Source organism: Ochotona curzoniae, unplaced genomic scaffold, assembly GCF_017591425.1.
Source record: "Ochotona curzoniae isolate NIBS_2020 unplaced genomic scaffold, NIBS_Ocur_1.0 contig_2318, whole genome shotgun sequence".
Lineage (NCBI taxonomy): Eukaryota > Metazoa > Chordata > Mammalia > Lagomorpha > Ochotonidae > Ochotona > Ochotona curzoniae.
The window spans coordinates 4,891,336-4,913,789 of NW_024465419.1; the positions used below are offsets into that span (position 1 = coordinate 4,891,336).

The 22,454-nt window shown below is 43.7% G+C and overlaps 1 protein-coding gene across 1 annotated transcript; it reads left to right on the plus strand.

Moving 5' to 3' along the window:
- Positions 1-1,791: 1,791 nt before the first annotated feature.
- Positions 1,792-21,271, plus strand: ALKAL1 (ALK and LTK ligand 1). The gene is made up of 4 exons (XM_040972711.1): positions 1,792-1,987; positions 19,045-19,098; positions 20,100-20,180; positions 21,207-21,271. Exons 1-4 carry the CDS (start codon positions 1,792-1,794, stop codon positions 21,269-21,271), a joined length of 396 nt encoding a protein of 131 aa, XP_040828645.1.
- Positions 21,272-22,454: the final 1,183 nt, after the last annotated feature.

Sequence of the window (22,454 nt, forward strand, 5' to 3'; positions counted from 1 at the left end):
GTAGATGTGGTCTCCATTCCCTCCTCCTTTTCCCGGAATGTTTGATTCTTTCCCAAAGGAGAAGGGAGCTTAGTGGAAGCCATGGAGTCATCAGCTGGTGCTGAGGTACGGCCTTGGGGTCACAGCAGGGCTCATCCTGCTGCTGGGATCCCCCAGCCTTGGTCTTCTCCAGGACGCCCTAGCACTAGCAGCTCCTGCACAGTCACTACTGAGATTGCATTCATTGTGTGTGTGTGTGTGTGTGTGTGTGTGTGTGTGTGTGTGTGTGTGCATTAACCAAGGTAATGATATATCACATAATGTAGCATTTTACCATTCAGCGGAGTATGCCTTTAGGAAACTGCAACAACACCAACAAATCCCTGGCAGTTTTGGAAATTTTATGCTTCTAGCAACTTTGTACAAATTTTTAGACAATCACTGTTTTATGACTTAATGTAAAATGTTATAAAAATGGGGGGGGGAAATCACATAGTATCCTATAAGTATGGACGATTTTGGGTGTGTTTACATTTCTTATATAATCGAAATTGGAAGCTGTATTTTTCACCTGGGTAGCTTTCCCAAAATAATTCTAGTTGAAGATAAGATCTTAAAGGATTTCTGTAAAATTGGATCCTGGCCCTAGTGTCCTGGGCCTGCGGGAGAGTCTAAATCAAATTTTCCATCAGCTGAATACTGTCTTTTAAGGTTTGCAATGGACAAGATTTCTTTGTAGAGTAACCCTGGGCAAGGTTTGTGAGAGAAGAAGCCATTGGTTTTTCCTCTTTCACAGGTTTGCCATTTAGCGTGCGGTATTATTAGCGCTGCTTTGCTTGGCAAGCTGTTCCAAAGCTTTTCAACGTGCTTGTCTAAAAGCAATTATGAGGGCGGGTTGCTAGAATCCCAATAAGTGAGCACGGTTTGATCAGAGATGCTCACTTAAAAAAAAAAAAGTATTAGAATGGTAGAATTAAAATCATTTTAATTTTTTAAATTTAGCACTGACAAAACCTCTGTGACTTCCCTAGCTGGGAAATGACGACGTTCTGGTCGTCTTGGGTGAATTCACCTGTCTAAATCAATGCCTCCCTCCCGAGGATCCTGGGGTGGGCATGAGTCAGGCGACCGTGGTTCCCGGAGAGCCGCGGCTTCTCCAGCTTTCCAAGCGCCCTGCTCCTGGGAGAAGGCATCCCAGAGCCAGGGTCCAAGTTTAAGAAAGTGAACTCGCCACCTTTCTGTCCGCTCCCCAACCGATGCAGCCTTTTGCTGTCCAGACCTGGAAGCTGCCTGTTCTGCTCACCCTGCCTGCCCTTGGGGAAACCGTGGCCGAGACTCGGGGAGCTGGGCGAGCGCCAGTCTCAGCCCCCAGAAAACTCGCAGTAAGGCACGGGATGTCCCTTAACTCCCACTCCTAGAGATGAGGACTGGGCACTCAATTCCGGGGTCTGGGGGAGGTATTCGGAGGGAGCCCCGACGACCAGGCTGAAACTGGGGCTCGGTCCAAGGATTCCCTGTGCCGTGAAACGCCCCTTTCCCACCGGGGACGACCCCGTAGTCCCCTAGCGCCCCGCCCCGCCTCGGTCCCCGCCCCGCATCCCTGGGGTGCACATGCTCCAGCACGCCGGGCCAAGTCCTGGTGCGCCTGCAGCCAGAAGTTCTCGGGACACAGGCGAGGGCAGACGGGCTGTGAGGGCTCCCGCCGCCCAGGTGACGGAGATCCTGCCACCCTTCTCCAGGGCTGCGGACTGCCCGGCCCCTCCTCGGGTTCCTCCCGCAGCCTCCCGCTCCCTGGAACCTCCAACTCCGGACATGCGGTCGGCTAAGCCAGGCGCACTGCTGCCTGCATTCCTCCTTCTGGCTCTGACTTTGTCCTTGCACGGGACACAGGGAAGGCCCCAGGGGCGCAGGGTAGTGCATGTGGCTGTGGCGGGCGAGGAGCCAAGAACGTTGTTTTTCGTCCCGGCTGTCGGGGCCGGCCCGGCTCCCAGCGCCTTCCGGAGCGCAGGTAAGAGGGACGCTTCGCAGCCGGTCGTCTGCGCTGTGCCTGACTCTTACTGAATTGCTCTTGGAACTCGGGAGAGGCATTCCCTTTGGGAAGCGTAAGTTAAGCGCGCGGAAAATAAACCAACTCTCTGTAGGAAACCCGGCTCCCAGACGAAGAGGTAATGGGGTTTATCCGACTGATGGTGGTTGACACGTCAATGACAAAATCCAGCTGCCCAAGGAGCCAGCTTTACAGGTCTGTTTCCTAGGTATGAGAGGGACCTTTTTTGGAAATAACCGACCAAAAGCTAAGGACCTGAGCTTCCATCCCATGGGCTAAAGAGTAGCTGAGCAGGTTGTTGTGTGCTTACGAGTAGCCCAGTTCTGATTCTGCTGGGGTTTTGAGAATTAACCGGGATTACTGCCCTCAACATCTGAACCTACTCAGGTCCCTCTCCTTCCACTTTGAGGCTCGCCCCAGGCCGTGGTTGGTTGACTCCTCAATGATGGAACTTAGGTCAGTGCGAAAAGGTCCCAGGTACTGCTGGCTGCTCCCAGATCAATTCCTGTGCCCTAGATGCTCACAGTGGAGGAGGGGTACGGGGAGGAAGGGCCATGAAGATGGAGAGGAAGTGGTGTGATGAGGAGGAAAGGAGCGGGGCATGGGGTAAGGTGGAGGGGGAGCGCAGAGGCCTTCAGAGGGGATGACTGTGATGTTGGGGGGGGGGGCGGGGAGAGATGTATGGGACACCCGAGGCAGGAAGGAAAGCAGTAGGTGAAGAACTGCAGCTGGTGCATGGCTGTGTCTAGAGCCTGCCAGGCTGGGTCATTGCACTTCATTGATGTGGGGAGGAAAAAGGGCGGCATTATAGTTCCGACTCTGTGTACAGAATAGTTGGATGTGAATCAGATACAAGCAGGGCATGAGAACAGGTCAGAAACCACTCTGAACAAACTCAGAGGGCGGCAAAGCTCCTAGCTCTCCCAGTAGGATGCATCTGCCAGGTCCTGGAGGCCTACCCCATAATGCTGGGGTTTTGTCTTGATTACTCTGTGGCATAATCAGTGTCATCACCTGGGGCTGACGTATGTGCCTGGGGCTCTGAAATCCTTGGTACACAAACATGTATGTGTACTCCATTGTCAGTAGGAGGAGTCCCTGGACACATCTGAGACTGCAGGTTTTGCAAGGGTGCAGTCCCAGGCTCCATGGCAGTGCATATGAAAGCCTGAAGCCAGAGGTCCCCCATTTGCCCCCAACCCAGAATTTCCACAAGAGGTATATAGAGGGTTGGGAAGTAGGTGGAGACATTTATGAGACACCATCCTCATCTCTCCTCCCTCCCCGTGGCCTGCCTGTTGTTCCGGTGTGTGCTCCTCCTTGCCTTTAACCTCTCTACCAACATTCAGGAGGTTGCTGTGATGGCTTGGGACGATAGGGTTGCCCATTGTTGTTGGCCAACTCTTCTCCAGCAGCTTAGTCATGTTGTGTTAGTGAACCTGGCTCTTCCTTGTGACCATCATTTTTGCCATCCTAGTTCAAGTTCACAACAGTGTTAGCATTCACCTTCTAGGCTGTCTTGCTAACTCAGGTTCCTATGGGTCTGCCTGACCGGGGTCAGCAGTGGAAAGGTCATGTTTTCATGACATGTACACCTGCGCTCTTAGTCCTGTTCTCTGTTCCTGATGTCCCTGAGGGGAGCAGACTCTGCCAAAAGAAAGGAGGCCTTAGAGTTCTTACCTACCCAAGTAAAATCAGGACAAGAAGGGTAGGGAATTGGCTGCGGTGGGAGTGGAAGGATTGGAGACAGAAAAAAAAAATGGTTGTGAATTGTGAAGAAGAGCAGGGGGACTGTTGTCTTCACACATATTATACACCCTATGTCACCACTGCTTTTTCAAGACATCTCAGGCAGCAGCTGCATTATTTCTGTTGATTCCCTAGAGGTGGATTTGTGTTGCTGTTTTAACGTAAAACCTTGCTTAGGACGGGAAAGTGAAGGTGGTTTTGGTGAGGTGATACTGAGTATCTGCAACTGAACATTCTTGCTGCATCATGTAGGACTGCTTTTTTTCTAGACAAATTTGTTGTGGCTTCTCTTGGTCTCCAGGAAAGTCTTCGCCTCCTGCGAAGGTGGGATACCCAAGTTTTCCTGACTGCCCAGCTGCTGGCTTCAATGGGTCTCAGGGAGACTGCCTGCCATGCCTCTGTGCTGGTCTCTTCATGAGTGCCTGCTCCTTACAGGTGCTGTGCTGCTGCAGCTTCTGCTATTCTGCCCTGTTCTGGAATGTGCTTCCTTCTGCCTTTGCCTGTTGGAATTGTTTCTATCCATTATTTTGGGAGAAACACAGTGTTTCCCCTCTGCTCTCACAATAAACCAGTCAGCAGAGAAAAGCTTCTGAGCTTTCTCCCACCAGCAAGCAGGTTGCCTGTCTTGGGGATAGCACCAGCTGGGTATCCTCCAATTCAGTTCAATTCAATTCAATTCTGACACTTTCAGCCTGGAGCTGGCATCAGATCCTGCAGACATGGGCAGTGGCCGGGGGAACTCAGTCCCCAAGGAGGCACCCACTGCATATTCAGATGCAACCCTGAACCTCCAGAACTGCTGGTCAACCAGCTCCACACTGGGTTCCCCTGACTTCCCCTGTTCAGGCATGATTGTCTTGCCTGATCAGCTCACAGAACTCAGTGAAACCCCTACTTACACTACCCAGGTAATTAAAAAGTATACCTATTGTGGGGAGTTTTGCTGGCCCCTTGACACACTACCCTCTAAGCACTACCACATATGCAGCCACCCAGAGGCTCTGTGAACTTGGTCCTGTTTGGTCAGTAGAGAGCTTCAGCATATGGACATGGTAGATTAAATTGTCGGTCATTGTTGATTAGCTTGACCTTCTGTCTCTTGCTCCATTTCTGGGGTTGGAGGTATGACTAGAAGTCTCACCTCTTTTCTTTGTCTTTAAGATTTATTTATGTTTATTGGAAAGGTAGATTTACAGAGAAAAGGAGAGACAGGAAAAAGATTTCCATGTGCTGGTTCACTCCCCATAAGGCCGCAATGGCTGGAGCTGAACTGATCCAAAGCTGCCAGGAGCGTTTTCTCCGTTGCTTTCCCAGGCTGTTAGCAAGGAGCTAGATGGAAGTGGAGCAGCCAGGACATGGACTGGTACCCATATGGGGTGCTTGGAGGTGGGAGATTAGCTAGCTAAGCCAATGTGCTGCTCCCAAAGTCTCACCTCTTGAATCCCACTGTGGCTCCAAGGATCATCCCTGTCCTGAATCAATTCACTCTTCAGTTCAGAAAAGATGCTGTCACTTCTGAGATACACAAGGATTTTAGAAGCTGTATACCCAGAAAAGGGAAAGAATACCAAGTAGATATTTCACAATATCTTTACCCTTTTCATTTTTGGTATCTTTGCTGTTATTTCCATATTCAGAAATAGAACCATAAGTTATGTTTACAAATATTCCCTCAGTTCTGATAGTCTTGAAGACCTCAGATACACTTGCATTCTGATGGAATTTTGTTTGTACAATCTGAATTCCCTCTGTCTTGTGTGTGTTACTATTCTGCTTGCCCACACAGTTCATCACACTTAAAGAGTAACAATTTCTGCCATATGATTGACAACAACAAAGCAACTTTTGCTAGTTTGCATACCACAAAGGAAGGGAATGTAAATGGTCATTTTTTTTTTAAATTAAGTTTTTGTAAATGCTTAAAGTATGCCATGTGATGTTTTGAAATACGATATGTGGGAAAATGATTGCTACAGTCTTCGGTCCTCTACACTCCTATGGGAGACCCAGATGAAGCTTCAGCCTGGACCAGACCCAGTTGTTGCAGTAGTTTAGAGAGTGAGCCAGTGGATGGAAGATTTCTCTCTTTCTCTCATTCTCTTTCTCTTTTTGTAACTATTTCAAATAAATATATCTTCAAAAAAAAACCAAACCATAAAATAGGAAAGAAGAGTGGTATGTGATTTTTCCCTCCATGTGTTTGCCAAGTGTAAGCCCAGCATGGTAGCTAGGTGAACGGCTATGGCCAGACACAGTTTGGCATAGCCAGAACTCACCTATAGGAGTGGGCTTCTGCCCAGTTGCAGTGTTTCTGGTAATAGCTGTTGCCTGTCTGTGGGAGCCTTTTGATCAAGTTGCTGAGTAGGACATTCCATGCAAGAAGTTGACAAAGCCCCTTGGGATGGCGCAGTCCTAGGAGATACTTTCCAGTCATGTGCTGGTCAGACCTAGGACTTTAACAATTCCCCATGCACTGTTAAGCTTTTTCTCTTTGTCCTTCCTTTTTATTGCTGGAAATGAAACATTTAGGAGCAGATTTCTAATGTCTTACTGCCTTGTGGGAAAGCATATAAAATTGTGGACAGGTGTTGATTTCTTCTTGCACCCCTGAGTATAGAATGCACCACAACAGCAGTGGGAAGTCACATGACTTCATGTCCCATGGACTCCAAAAATATTTTTTAAAAGTTTCAGAAAGAAGGATTTTATAAGGGTTTCATTGGGTGCTGCTCCAAGTAGTGTAATGAGATCTTGTCAGTCCTGAACGCGGGCTGAGTACATCCACTCCATGTGCAGGCCAGCCTGTTAGTCTCTTAGCAGCTTTCTCGGTTGTCAAATTGCCCGTCACAGACATGCGGTGCCTGTGCTCAAGTAACCCTGGTTTTACTAGATGAGGATCCCGAGATACAACAATAGTGATGCTAATAATTTGAAAATGCCAAAAGAAGCCTTATTTTCCTTTCTAGAAAGAAAAAAAGTATTTTGAGAGATGGAGATCACATTAACTTTTATTATACCACATTGTTACATTTTTTCCATCTTATAATTTTTGTCAGTCTCTTACAGTGTCTATAAATCAAACTTTATTATAGGTGTGTTCATATGGGAATAAACCAGTATATGTAGCATTTACTACTATCCATGATTTTAGGCATCCACTGACAGCCCTGGAACTTATCCCCCATTATTAACGGAGGGTGCTTAGCATGTTCTGGTGTTTTGACATTCTTTATATCTCTAATTCTGTATCTGTCATTTAAAATTCATGAACGATACACCTCCCACCAGGCCCTGCCTCTCACTAGAATCTACCTCTTAAAATTTCAACCTCCTCTCCCCTCCCATAGCAGGGATGAACTATAATCAAACCACAGAATTTTTTATGCTATGTAGTATTCACTGCCTCTAATACCTACCAAAGAAGTGGGGTTTTAAAATGTATTTATTTGAAAGGTAGAGTTACACATGGACATAAAGACAAATCTTCCATAGGCTGGTTCACTCTCCCAGTGGCCACAATGGCAGGGGCTGAGCTGGACTGAAGCTAGGAGCCAGGAACTCCATCTAGATCAAAGGGAGAAGCCCAAATACCTGGCTGTCTTCTGCTTTCCCATGCATGTGAAACAGGAGCTGGAATGAAAGAATAGCAGCTGGAACTCAAATTAGAATCCATGCGAGAGGCTGGTGTCACAAGAAGCAATTGAACCCACTGCACCACAACTCTGGTCCAAAAGCAATTGTACTTAAAGTGAGACTCCTGACCATATACCTCAGAACCCATGGGAAGGTAGCTTTCAAATGTAATTCTTGTACTTCCCTCTGAGTCTAATGAATCTTAGTATAGCTTTGGGTCTGCATTTCATTAAGCTCTTTGAGAATGTTCAAGTGCATTGAGTATTTGAAGCCAACAGAGTTTTTAACTGGGGAATTGGTGGAGAAAAGTGCCATGTTGGAAGGCTCCCTACAGATCGAGGCTGTTTCTTACTGTTCTCCACAATCCAACCATGATTCAAATTCATTAACCCCTTGTCTGCTCTCTTTTTATCCCCATGCACCTGCAGCTCTATAGCTACATGTTCCAGTGTGTCTGGAAAGATAACTTAGGAAGAAAAGCTGTTTTGGTCTCTTAGCTTTAGGAACATGCCAGTAAGCCCCTTCTTAGAGAATCATCCATCAGGGTCTGTGAAGTCTTGAATAAAAGGAAATTACGTAAATCAGTAGCATCCATACTCTTTGTGTCATTTCACATTTATGTGCATCACAAAAGGCTAGATTTTGAAGGAGCCCACTTTGAAAGTATGATTTCATCCACAGCATGCAGGCCAACCCTTCCTTTGTACCAGGAGAACACTGGGAAGACAAGGCTTTGCTGGAGTAAGGTAATGAAGGAGAGGAGACAGTTGAACAGGAGGAAGACGACACCAGGCTAGGGCAACAACAGCAGTGTCTTCAGGATGATATGCCAACTGCTGATTGAAAAGGTTCAGTGTTTTCCAAAGAAAAAGTAAATGCTTGGAGCTAAGCCTGAGGGAAAAAAAAATGGCACATTACTCATCTAAAGTATAATTGTTGTTCTTAAATGTGCCTATTTTCTTCTGTGCCTTGGTAGATATTCTGTTTATTTTGACTTTGTTTGAAAGGCGGAGAGAGGCGGAGAGAGTGTTCATCCATTGACTTGTTCCCAAACATTCACTGCTACTGAGATTGTGTCAGTCCAAAACCAGAAGTTTGAAACTCAAGCTGGAACTTGCAGTGGATAGCAGGAATCCAAATACTTGAGTCATTGCTGCTGTCCCTCAGTGTGTGTGTTAGCAGAAAGCTTTAATGGACACACAGTTGGGCCTCGTTATGGGATGCAGGCAACCCAAGTGGTTTCTTAACCACTGAACAAAGTCTGCACCCATGGTAAACAATGTGACATCAACTGCTTACATTCTCCAGAATCCATAATTCCTATTAACATTGTTCACCCTGCATGCCTACTTCAAATTAAGCTCTCTGTGTGGCCCAAGACAAATGATGTGAGCTGACTGTTAAGCTCACTCTTTTTATTATGTAGTTGTTCATTGTAGGGAAACAAAAACGCTAAAAAAAAAATTAAGCTCCCCAAAATAATCATTTCCACTTGATAGTTTCACAAAAGTTTATTGTTTGTGTCAAACGGACTGCTGATTTTTCCCATGACATGGGTCCTCAGGAAAGACAGGAAGCACTGCTTTTGGCTTCTGTGCTCACACTCCTGCAGCCCCTGAGGGACCCCATCTCTGGGCTCCAGGTGTCTGAGCCACCGGGAAGAGCCTGTCTCAGGGTTCCTCGTGAGCAGGGTGCACAGAGGAAGCGAGTGAAGGAAGCATCCCTGCTCTCTCAAGGCACTGTCCGAATTTCTGAACAGTGGTGATCTGATAAGATGAATATCATCATGACCACCTCGGGAATTGGTTGTGTTTATGTATAGGAGATTTTCTGTCCTGAGAAGATATGTGGTTGCTAAGGTTTAGACTATTGTCTATTTATGTAAGCCTTTCTTATGACTGTCTCCTGTGCTCCTTAATAAACTTAAAAACAACAGCTCATTTACAGCACACCCCAGGAGGCAGTGATGGCTTTCTGCCACCCACAAAGGAGACCTCAGTTGGATTTCCAGCTCTCCACTTGGGCCTCTACTTAGCCCTGGCCATAAACCTGGGAATAAATCAGTGGATGGCAGCTCTGTTTGTCTCCCCTCCTTTCCGTCTTCCTGCCTCTGAAATAATAGTAACAATAATAATAATAAAAGGTGTTTCAGAAAAAAAATAAATCAACATAGGCTAGTTTATGTGGGCCATGAGTGGAAAACTTACTTGTGCCATATACCCATGAATTGGATTTTGGTTCAGTTCTATGACTATATTATTACTATTTGAAACTATTTCCATTAAACCTTATAAACTCACATGTTTCTCATTATTAGGAAACTGTTTTCTGTCTATATCTGTTCTGTTTCACTCTCTAATTTTTAATTTTTTGCTATAATTTTTAGTGTATGATGATAAAATAGTAATTATTTATTTCAATATTTATGATAAAATATTTCAAAAAACTCTTTTTGGGCAAAGAAGCTTATGGCCTTATGTTAGAAAAAACATATAAGGGCACTCCAGAAGTTTGTAGAATATGAAATTAACAGACAAATTTACTTTGGTGAAGAAAAGTTCTTCTTTTAATATGAGTGGCAGGGGCCCAAACACGTGGGTCATCTTGTATTGCTTTTCCTAGTCCATTAGCAGGAAGCTGGATTGGAAAGGAGCAGCTGGATTTTGAACTGGTCCCCTCTGGGAATGCTGGTGTTGCAGGCGGTGCCACAGTTCTGGACCCCCATGGTTTTAAGTCAAGGATGGACATTTGTCATAGTGGTTAAGATGCCACTTAAGATGGCCCTATGCACTTGAGTCCCACCTCTGTCCCTGATTTCAGCATCCTACTAATGTGTACTCTGACTCAGGCACTTGAGTCTCAGCCACACAAGAGGGAAGCCTGGGTTGGGTTCTGGGCTCCTGGTTGTGGCCTGGCCTAACCCTGGCTCAACGCTGACTACTGTAGATTTTTAGGGGAATAAAGCAGTGAACAGGAGATCTCTCTGCGTTATACCTTTTTTCTTTCCCTTCCTTCTTCATCTTACTTTTTTCCTGGTGTTTGCTTTTCAAGTTAACTAAATAAATACATAAAGGAATAAATACATAAATATATATGTTTAAGCTTTGAAATTCATGCATACAAGGTATCTTCTGAAAGTTCAAGTAGAGGGGGCAGATGTTGTGCCATGGTAGGTTAAGCTGCCACTGGTGATTCTGGTCTCCTGTATGTGAGTCAGTTTGAACCCTGGCTGTTCCACTTCCAATCCAGCTCCCTGCTAACTTGCCTGAGAAGGCAGTAGAAGATGGTCCAAATATTTGGGCCCCTGACACCTATGTGGAAGATCCAGATGCAACTCTTGGCTTCGGCCTGGCCCAGCCCTGGATGTTGTGACCATCTAGGGACAGAACTAACACTCTTGTCCTCTTTCCATAATTCTGTCTTCCAACTGAATGAATCAACAAATCTTTAATAAACAAAAGTTCAAGAAAATATATCTATTATAAAGAAGCATAAATTTCAGTTTTTTGCTTCTAAATAAACTTTTAAATTCTATTTTAATGAACATTTTAAAGCCTGCTAATGTTTAGCATTAGTTTTTAGTTGTTATAGTTTATAAATAGACATATAAGCTTTTTTTGCAATATTTTCATGCATTGTTGTCAGCAGGCTACTAATATGTGTTAGTGGGTGGCCACTGCCCCAGGATCTGCTACGACCAACATTTCAACCCACTTTTTATGTGTGAATGGCACTTATTTTAATCAGGTGTGGGGAGAAACAGCCATGGACGTGACTGTCATAAAGGCAGAAGATGTTGCCTTTACCGGCCCTGGAAAGAAGAGGCATGTGACAAGGCAACACAGGGATGTACTAGCGCCAATCATGGGCAAGAGCTTTATTGTGATGTAGTCTCTGCAGGGAAGCCAAGTCAGGGCTGTGGAAGCTGGTTTGGAACTAGCTGATTTGGATAATTTCAGTGGGCTCTGGGACAATAGGGCTGCTCCTAGTTGTCTGGTCCCTGGCCCGGGTGGTTGGGGTGCTGGTAGTGGCTTTGAATGTGAGATCCTGACAGAGGGTGTTATCAGGATGTGGGTTCTCTATCTCCACGAATCTCTCTAGTGGTAGTAAAGCCACACAGTATCAAAGCAACTGCTGAAAAAGCTTAAAAACATGATTAATGCAATGCTCAGAACAAAATCCAACTTCTTTCCCCAATCTTAGTGTTTCTTATCTGTCTTGCTCACACCATTGAAGCCAAAACTTCAGCAGACTCCTCGAGGGAAGCATTTTTCTTATTTGTCCTCCTGGATATTTTGCTCCTATTGGACTATCTCCATCCTCTTTATCTTTTAAAAGATTTAATAATTTATTTGAAAGAGAGAAAGAGAGAGAGAGAGAATCTTCCGTTTGCTGATTCATTTCCCAAATGGCTTCCAATAATCAGGTCTGATCCAGGAACCAGGACCTACATGTAGATATCCCACATGGGTGGTAGGGGCCTAAGTATTTGGACCATTATCTATTGTTTGTCAGTTGCATCAACAGGGAACAAAATAGGAAGCAGAGCGGCTAGGACTCTAACCCATGCTCCAATAAGGAATGCTAGCATCTCAAGTGTGACATAACTCATTTCACCACAATGCTGGCTATCTCCTCATCCTCTTTAAATTATCCTGTGTATCCACAGTTATTCCCACTTTTTCTCCTGCTTCTCTGACCATTTTGACCTTCTCTCTGCCTCTTAGCAGCTCATTTGCTACCATTATGTGTATCCCAGGGTTCCACGCTTAATGGTGGAGTGTTCCCCAGGCTCATCCTTTGTAAACATTTCTGGTTTCAACTGTTCCTTTGTTGACAGATTGAAGAACATTTCACCATTCTTTTTCTCTTCCTTCCCCTTTAAATTCACATATTCACTTCTGTTGGATATCTGCACAAAGGAATCGCAGGCTTTGATCTTTCCTTTGTACAGGAATCTGCTTTTCTTTCTACAAAACTGCCCTGTGTCCTTTATTTGTGGCCAGAGAAAAGGCAAAGATTTGCTTCTTGAAGATTATTTCCAGGATGGTGTGAATTGACTTACTGGATCAAAAGCTAGCTCTCTGGATGAACAGTTTCCCTGCCTCTCAGTTTGCTGACGGCATTCTAGCTGCCTAATCCAACATGAGCATCACAGTGTTTTCTGCTAGTGCTAATCCATTGTCATTTGTTTGTCATTCTCAATAACTGATTGAACATAAAAAACATTATTGCAGTGTAAACTGACATGTAACTTAAAAAAAAATGTTTGAGCAATTTTGTAAGAATCTCATTTGTATTTTTAAGTGTTTTAAGTCTTGGAGGGGGATTAACTGGATTAAACCAGAAACTAGATATATCATTTTCATGAGATTAGTCTTTCAAATGAAATGGCTGAAGTTTAAATTAAACATACATTGGCCTGTGGTTTACAAACGGAAGGAAATCCCTGTTGCAATATGGTTTTGTTTTTGAAGTTCCCTGAAGTCATTTAATATTTCGTCTTCTGGTAAACATGCAGTACGATGTTAGAAGTTTGTCATAATATTTGATAGCATAGGACTTGGGAAGGACTTTAGAGATTATGTAGCTTGTCTACTGCAATTAATAAAAGAAGAAACCTAAGGCATCTTTGGAGGTATCTGCCTTGACACAGGATTTTACTTAGATTAAGAAAGCCAAGAATGAATGTTAGGTCTTTGTGCAGGAGGTGGGGGTGGAAGGGTGTAGCACATAGTTGGGTACAAAGGATGACTCAATATGACTATATTTAAACTCAGATCATTGAAAATCACTTTTATGTGACCTTTGCAATAACATCAATGAAATATTACAGATACTGTACATTCCAAAAATATATTCTGTCAAGTATCAGGATACAATTTTAGCAATACTCCAAACTCAGAGTATATAAAAAATTAGGTCACACTTTTGCTTGCTTTGTTAACCGAGGGCTTAGAACCAGTAATGCCCCCTGATCATGCAGCGTACCAGGCTCCCAGATCTTGGTTTCCAAAAGCATTTTCTGATGACAGCAACCAGGACTCCTTGGAGAAATCCATAATACCACTAGGACTAGACAGGAAATAACACATGATGAACATGAGCATATGTTTTCCAGTAAGTAGAAAAGCAAAAAAGGTACAAAATAACAAGAGCAGTGGTCCCCTCAAACGTGACAAGACAATGGGACAAGATGGCCAAATCAATGGCAAAAGCTAGAGCTATGTAAACAACTTACAGAGTCATTTTAGATTCCAACTCAGAGAAAAGGATAACTATCCATGAGTCTACACTGGCAAAAATAAATGAACAAATGAATACATGAGTTGGGAAGAAAAGACAGACATCACTTGTGGAAGAATTCTAAATAATGCAAGTGGACACTATTGCCTTGATGAGAAGAAGCACAGCTCTTAACTCCTTAATGATGGGCTGCACATAGAGACTTTTTTGTTGTTGTTTTTGTTTTTTTAGTATGGCGTATACTGGGGCCAGTCACCTCCCAGTGGGGAAACCATGAGATATTACATCAGCAAGGTGTTAATTAAAGTTAACATCAGAAACTGAGCAGTTCGATACATACACTCCAAGGTCGGACCACTTTTCTTGTGGATTTCCTTGTGGCCAGGGTTTGAGTCCAGCAGTATAATTGGAGACTGCCCCCAATAAACCTTGCCTTGGAACACCTCAGACTTGATTCTTGGCCAGCCGGTGCAGGGTCAGGTGAGGTCTGTCACCTGCACCAGTCAATGCACATATCAGTGGATACAGCTGTCTATTCAGATCCACCCGTCCCCAACTTTCAAAAAGCACCGATGGGTGCTGTGGCCTAGCCCAGCCTAGCCTACCAAAGACCTAGTCTTCATGCAAACCCATGGGCCTAGTCAGGGCAACCCCCAGTTGCCCCCAACAGGTCCAACCCCAGCCCTAGTTTTTACATGTGCTAGCATGTGCTGCAGCTCAGCTCAACCTGTCCTGGATCCTACCTGGCTAATATACACATCCAGCTCAGTCTACCCTACCACCAGACCTGACCCACAGTTACACCAATGGGTTCTGCTGTCTTGTTCAGCCTGTCTGCCCCCCAACCCTGGCTCTTATGATCATCAGTGGGAGTTGAGTTTAGCAGGGAGAGTGCACATGGTTCTTCTACCAGGACCACTTAGAGCCCTGGATCTTACATCTGCCAGGAGGTAATAAAGTCCAGCCCAACATAATTTGCACCCAGTTCTGGCTTGTGCCAGTGAATGCTGTGGTAAAGCCCAGCAGACACACACCTATTCTGGCTCTTCTGTATACCAGTTGTTGCAGTCCAAGCTCTCACACCCCCCAGTAGAAGCAGTGACCTATCAGGGGAGTCCCTGAATTTCCCATACCATACCTTCTCCCAGCCCCGGGTCTTGTAGATGCCAATGGGTGCTGTGGCCTAGTCTGTCTATCCCATCTTGGCATTTGCCGGTATGTGATGCGGCCTAGCTTTGCTTGACCTGCCCGTTGTCCCAGCTCACATTGGCAGGTGCTGCAGCCTAACCCAGCCTACCCAGCATCTAGCCTTGGCTCTTATGTAAACTGGAGGGTGTTGTGACCAAATCTGACCTGGCCAGGCCTGCACCCCATCCTGGTTCTCACACATGCCAGCAGGTTCTATAGTCTAGTTCAGCTCAATCTGCTCCCAGAACCAGCACACATATATGCTGATGGGTACTATAGACTGGACTGACCTGGGGTGCTCCTAATTGCAGCTCTTGTGTTCATCAATGGGAGAGCTGTGGCCTAACAGGGAGTTCCCCCAAGTTTTCCTACCTGGTTCACTCTGTGCCAAGGATCTACCTACACTGATACTGGTGGATACTCTCCCCACCCTGACACTGTCTGTCCTGGTCTTGTCACTCACTGCAGCCCAGCCTAGCCCAGCCTGCCCCCACCTTGGCTCTCATGTGAACTGGCATGTGTGGGCCTACTCCGGCATGGCCCACATCATATCCTGTTATCCTGCCTCCTGGGTGAACCAGAAGGTTAGGTAAAGCCTAGCCCAGCTCAGCCTACCTTCACACTCAGCCCACTCAGCCTTGTTGGCCTGGCCCATCACCAGCTACTGCTCATGTGCTCACAAGCGGGAACTGTGGCCTAGTAGGAGAGTTCCCTGAGTTCCGCTACCAGGCCTGCATCATGGATCATATGTGTATCAGCGGATGCTAAGCCCATGCTCAGCATAGTCTGCCCCCAGTCCCAGCCTCTGTGTGGCGTTTGTTGTGCCCTGGCCCAACCCATGCCCAGACCTGGTCCTGCTCCGATTCCCAGCTCATATGAATATTGGTTAATTCTGTGATAGTGCCTGACTTGCCTGTCACCACCCCAGCTCTCCTGCAAACTAACAGGTCTGCAGTCATACAGGGGTGAGCCTACAAATCCCTTCTGTTTTGGTACGCATAAGAAAATGGTTGGTAGACTCGAGCAAATTAAGCAATTTAATCTATCTATCATCTTAGAATTACCCTCCCCATTCCCATTCCATGATAGAAAGAATACCCAATATTTACTTCTGAGTGATTGTCCTGAGGATTATATGTTAGTATGAGGTATATGCATTAAACTTCATGCTGTCCGTTAGATCTCTTGTCCACTCTACGTCTCTGCAACCAGCATCCTTTAATGACAGTACTGACATCTCTCCATTACCTTCTCCCTCCTAGCAGTGCTTTTTTTTGAAGAAGCTTGGCCATGCAATTCTTTTGCCTAACCCTTTAGTGGCTCATTCCCTATAGAATGAATTACAGTTTGTAAACAATCATAGAGCCCCATCACACCTGCAGCCTCATCTCCCATTCCTCCTTACTGGTCACCTTGGACATTGGTCAGATACTCCAGACATTGCAGTCCTGCCATCTCCTGGTAATTCTTATCTAGTTATCCCCTGCTCACAGCTACAGGAATCTCGTTCAACACTGTTTTTTCTGTTTCAGTTAAATCTGTTGTTATATATTCCTGTATTCCTCAGTGATTGAACTTTTAATTAAAACTGCAGTGTATTAAAACTGGTTTCCTTGGTGCCTGAATGGAAAGTGAGGCACTGATAATTTCCCCGGGAAGGGTAAGAAGCCTTGTAAATTCCACTTGTTTGAATGTGGGCCAGGTGCTCTCAGTTAGCAAAGCATAGCTGTGCATCCTACAGTTGGTGGTAGGTGAACAAGACAACAGCCCTTTCTTCAAGAAGCCCAAAATACTGTAGAGCAGACAGGCACATGCAAAACATTCTCTCAGCCTAATCAAGAGGTGGCAACTTCTTTGATAGAGGTCGTACATATGTGATAAGGGTGAAGAGGGATCATTTATTTAAAATGTGTAACTCTTTACAACCTTGACTGTCATCATCTTTGCATGATCTGTAGCTCTAGGGCCTGGTGTGATGGCTCAGTGGCTAAATCCTCACCTTGCATGTGCCAGGAACCCACATGGGAGTAGGTTAGTATCCTGGCTGCTCTATTTCCCATCCAGCTCCATGCTTGTGGCTTGGGAAAGCAGTGGAGGATGTCCCAAAGCCTTGGAACCCAGCACCTGTTTGGGAGACCTGGAAGAAGCTCCTGGCTCCTGGTTTCAGATCAGCTCAGCTCTGGCCACTGTGGCTTCTCGAAATGAAGTGCCAGATGGAAGATTTTTGGTTTCTTCTTCTCTGTGTAAAGCTGCCTTTTGATAAAAAAAAAATATTTTTTTTTAAAAAAATATAGTCTAAAGTGCTTTTGGAAATAGGATAATTTGTTATTTGAAAGGTAGAGTTGCAGCTTGCTAGTTCATTCTCCAAATAGCCACAAAACCCGAACTGGCACCTATATAGGATGCTGTTGGTGCAGACAGAAGCTTGACTTGCTACATCACAAGGTTGGCCCTGGAAACCAAATGCTTTGTAAAGTCTTTGAGCATACTTTTAGCCAAAGTGCTTCTATTACACTCACCTGGCACATCCTAGGTAGCTGTGACACAGCTGCCTGGCAGAGTGCCCCATTTTGTACTGATGTCACAGGGGTCAACTTGTTGTGTTTTTGTTTCTAGGAATGGGGCTGGAAAATTGTTGGGAACACCCCACAGATTCATGTGGAGCAATGCTTTCCTTTTCCTGCTATTGCTCTTCTTTTGGGATCAGTTTCAGCTGTTTAGGGAATGTGGGTGTTTGTGTTCAAGTGGGAGGAGAGTGCTGATCACTGCACTCCTGCTGCCTCCTTCCCATCAGGCCCTGAGCCCTTGCAGGGCTGCCAGGAACGGGGAACTGTCTGTGCAGGGAAAGGCTCTCACAGCCCTTATTAGGTTCCAGGATGTCGAGAGCTGTTAGGATTCCTGTGTCTTCATTTTCCAAGGCTCAGTCACCGCTGCTTTGTCTCAATGAAGTTGTCCTCATCAGTGCAGTGGGGAGGTAAGAAATGTTTCTTCCTCATATTCGTGTTGTGTTTGACACACAGGAGGCAGTCTGAGAAGGGTTTTCAAGAAGTTCACGAAAGTGCATGTTAAAACTGCATTGCTTATCGTTTTTGTTTTTTGCACCAAAATCAGCTGTTAGTTCTAGTTTTCCATAGGCTTTTGGAAGTGCGCCATAAAATAAAAATTTATATTTAAATGTGTAGTAAGGCTCAAGAATTTTGTTAAAGTGCAAATTTTCCTGTTCCCCAATTTCATATGCATTTCCTTTTTTTCTTTTGTTTTTTTCTAGTGAGTATAGGGTGAAGCCTGAGATGTAGTTGGATTTCTAAAGTTTATTCTATTTTAAGGGCAAAGCCTTTCCAGGGGCAGAGTCTCATGATCTGCAGTGCGATTCCATTCATTTCCTCTGGCGGCATCAGGGAGAAGAATTACAGGGAGGAGACTGCTTGGGGGCCGTTGCCAAAGTACAGTCACAGAAGTATGAGAACTTGGATCAGCCTTGTGTTAACGGAAGGAGTCAAAGGACGCAGGCCTGGGATAAGATGTTGGAGGTGGAAAATACAAAACTAACAAGCGGCCGGATGTCATAGTGAAGGAATGAGGAAGTCAGGGTAACTTCTTTGTTATGGGCCCAAGTGAGAGGCGAAGAGTGATGTCATTTACTGAAGCTGGGGAACACGGGAAGGCACAGGGAAGAGATCTTGGTCCAAGGGAAAAATCAAGCATTCAATTTCAGCTGTGCCCTTCTGAGAAGCTGTTGAGGAGCCCTGGTGCAGTGCAGGGAGAGTGACTGTAGTCTAAAGCACCTGGGAATGGTCAGGGCTGAAGTACACCTGGGAGATCAATGACATAAACTGCCACGAATATTCGGGTTTAATGCTTGGAACTGTAGCATGTTATTATGTTATTTGAAAGCTAGAGACAGATAGAGATTCTTCCATCCATTGATTCACTCCTCAAAGGCCCCAACAGATGGAGACAGGCAAGGTCAAAACCAGGAACCATGGGTGGCAGGAGTATCAAGGCTTTGAGCCATAACTTGCTGCCTTCCTGGGTATGTGTCAACAGGGAGCTGAGATTCAAGCCTCACATGGACTCCAGCATAGAGTGTCAACATCCCACGTCACGTGTTAACAAGCCCTCCTGTCAAATGCCTGTCCCCAGCATGTTATCTCTTAATGGTAGAAATGCAGTCAGAAATTTGAATTTGTTTCTCTTTTCAGAAATATTCCCAAGAGATTTGAACTTGAAGGACAAATTCATCAAACATTTCACAGGTAAGCATATTATTGGTGATTTCTATTAAATAAAAAAAGATTGCATATAGAAGACTGTTAGCACTGAGGATATGACGATAAACATGTAAGATTCCAGTGCGACATTCTTTGGCTGTTTCTCCAGCACAGCTCGCATTCTCTTGCATGACACTGCTGTTCTTTCAATAAACTGTGTATCATTTGCTAATTCTGTGTTCTACCAAATCATTTTGAACAGTACAACTTCCATATTTTCTCTTTCTTCCAATATTGTTCTTCCATTTTGTAATCCTCCCATTTTTGTAATGTGGGACAGACTTAGTTGTTTAGTTATCTTGAAGGGCCATATTTGTTTTATAACTTCAAAAGCAATGGACATGAGGGGCAAGGGTCATGGGCAATCCCCCTGAGGCACGTGATATTCTGTGTTTTCAGGTGTACTGCTAAGGGGCCTTTCTGTAGATATTGCTTAGTTTTCCTACTTCCACGAGGAGGGGAGAAAGAATCAGCTGGATCTACCTTCATTTTATAGAGTAATAAGGGCATGGAAAGCTTTCCTCACCTTACTATAGTTTGTGACATAAATAAGATACAAATGAGTTGGATGAGAAAATGGAACCAGAATCTATGCATGTAAATACTCACTCTTCTTAAGTAAATAAAACTGGGGAGAAAAAATGTAGAAATCAAAGTTTTTTTTAAAATTATTATTATTCGTATACACTTGGTTGGGTTTTTCTGTTGAGAGTATTTCCCTCTTAACTGTTCTAAAGAGCTCTACTGGAAGCGAAGGTTCCATTATGTGAGATGTTGAGAATGTGGAATGAATTTGGATTATTTTTCACAGGCCACAGTACCTCCCACAGCGTGTGGGTGAGGGGAAGAACTCCTGGGTAAGTTCTTTTAAGGGCATGGTAGGATGTAAACTACTGTTATATTATATCTCCATCCATAAAGTGCTAGCAAATTTGTTTGGGAAACACGCCTATGTTTAGCATTCACATTCTTTTCCTGTCTTCCAGGGCCAGTCACATTTTCAGCTGAATGTAGCAAACATTTCCATCGACTATATCACAATACTAGAGATTGCTCAACACCAGCTTGTAAGTAGCTTGGGCATTATTATGATTTTAAAATTTCTAATCTAACAATAAATGTGTGTGATTTTAATCTTAGGCTCTCTGTGGGTGGGAAGTGATAGACTAAACACTGCATGAGATGCTATTTATAACCTTGACAGTGCTCAAGGTTTGTATGTGCTTTTGAAGTGATAAGGGGGTGAAATTACATTCTTTTCAGAAATATTTCCACATCTGAAAATAGCCAGATTTCCTCAAAGATCAAAATGTTTGTCAGGTTGTAATCTTATTGTCATTATTCAAATTCCTTGGCATGAAAAACATAAGATGGCTATAAAGTGAAAGTCAAAATTTCCTCCTCATTTAAAGCAAATGTTTTTTGTCACATCATTTATACAGTGGGTGTTGGATTTTTCTGAGTAATGATGGAATGTGTTTGAAAAGTTGCCCTAATGAATTCTTTTGCATAGTTAAGTTATTGAAGTTAATAATATTTCTAAACATAATATTTAAGGAATATCATTTACAGTGACCAAATTATGATTATGTATAATAACTCAGTTGACTGTTTTAAAATTCCTTTCTAAGCCTAAACTTTCCTTTTAAAGAAAGTGAATTTGAAGCATTTTGTTTCTTTCTAACTGTGCTGCTCAGCTTGAGTTATATTTAATTCCGGATGTTGAGTCATATACATTGTAGCTTTGTTTTGTTCAAAAACAACTTGTATTTAATGATGAGGGAAAATGAATCACATTGGATTCAGGACAGAATGACCAAGCATTCACACAGGATGGTGGATGGCATGCAGGCTTTGGGATCACACTGCTTATTCACTCTGAGATAATTAACACCTTGGGGCTCTTTCCTTATCTCTAAAATGAATGTAACAATAAAATCGTGTTCTTAGGAGAATAAATAAGAAAATCTGTTAAGCACTTGATATGTTAAATTATTGGTATTGTTGTACGAATTAGTGACAAATGGTTAACATGATCACCCCCATATTTGTATTAAATGCCTGTATGACTAGCCTTTAATGGTTTTTCCTAGATTATAAACGATGTGCTCGTTTATTAACAAGACTGGCGGTGAGCCCACTGTGTTCACAGACCTAGTAAACCCCTCTGTGAGTATACTTTTTTTAATTTCTCTTATCATATTCAGATGTTTAATTTTCTTGAGACTATTTTGAACCAATTAAAAAGCCACAAAGTTGATCTTACTAGATCCAAAGAACTTAATCTGTGGACGTTGAACTTAATGTTAAAATTTGATCTGGATCCTTTATTGAGTTAATTTAAATATTCTCAAGAATTAGTTATATAAGTGACTTTTTGGCAGCCTTTTCAATCCTGAGTAATTGAATATTTGCTGTTATTTTAGTCAACACATTTTGGTCAGCATTTCAGTACCACGGACAATTCCCTTCAAGGACACTGATTCCTCCAGTTGTCCAAGTCATGGATGAAATACTTGTCAAGAAGTATCTGTGACTATCTTGAACCCACTGGCTTAGCCGAATGTATTTCAACTAATGGCATGGTTATTTAGCCCACCTCAAAGATTTGTTGTGACAATTGCTCAGACAATTTTAGCCTATTGTTTTCTTGCCATTCTTATTTTTTATTTCAAAAGCTATTATTGCATGTATGTACATATATTTATCTAGAGGATCTGTATAATGGAGGCAAGTATACCATGAAGTGAAGATACATTGCAGTATACATGTCTAATTCTGAATAGAAGGATGACTCTTAATGAAACTGATAAATATGTATTGACACTAGAATGCTGACTTTATTCTCAATACCTACAGTGTCAGGATATACTTAAATAGCAGAATGATGGACTTGTGTCTGTTGTTGAGGGACTAAACTATTGTAATATAGGAGAAAACACTGGGGAGGGATGGGATAGGAGAAGGTGGAGAGGGAAATCCCTGAGATAAGGAAATGTGTCATGAAATTTAAAGAAAGAAAGAAAGAAGGAAAGAAGAAAAGATAGAAAATGATTAAAATAAAAAACTTTTATTGCAAATTAGCAATAATAATAATTAGCTTTGTTAATTTTTCATACCTAAAGTTGCTGCATTTAAACTTCCCCTTTATTTTAGATTAAGATATTGAGTTTGGAGTAAATATTGTGGATTAATGAGTTAAGTTGTTATTTTGTGATACCAGCATTCATATTGAAAAGCCATTTTTAATCCTGGCCACTTGGTTTCCAATCTAGTTTCCTGCTAAGGCCTCCAGGAGGCAGGTGGCTCAAGTGCTTGGTCCCCCGCTACACATATGGAAG

What these genes read in the sequence shown, in the direction of transcription:
- ALKAL1 (XM_040972711.1), top strand. Translation starts at nt 1,792, where the DNA reads ATGCGGTCGGCTAAGCCAGGCGCACTGCTGCCTGCATTCCTCCTTCTG. An exon ending in ATTCATCAAACATTTCACAG is followed by an intron (nt 19,099 to 20,099) that starts GTAAGCATATTA and finishes CCTGTCTTCCAG; the next exon opens with GGCCAGTCACATTTTCAGCT. An exon ending in AGATTGCTCAACACCAGCTT is followed by an intron (nt 20,181 to 21,206) that starts GTAAGTAGCTTG and finishes GGTTTTTCCTAG; the next exon opens with ATTATAAACGATGTGCTCGT.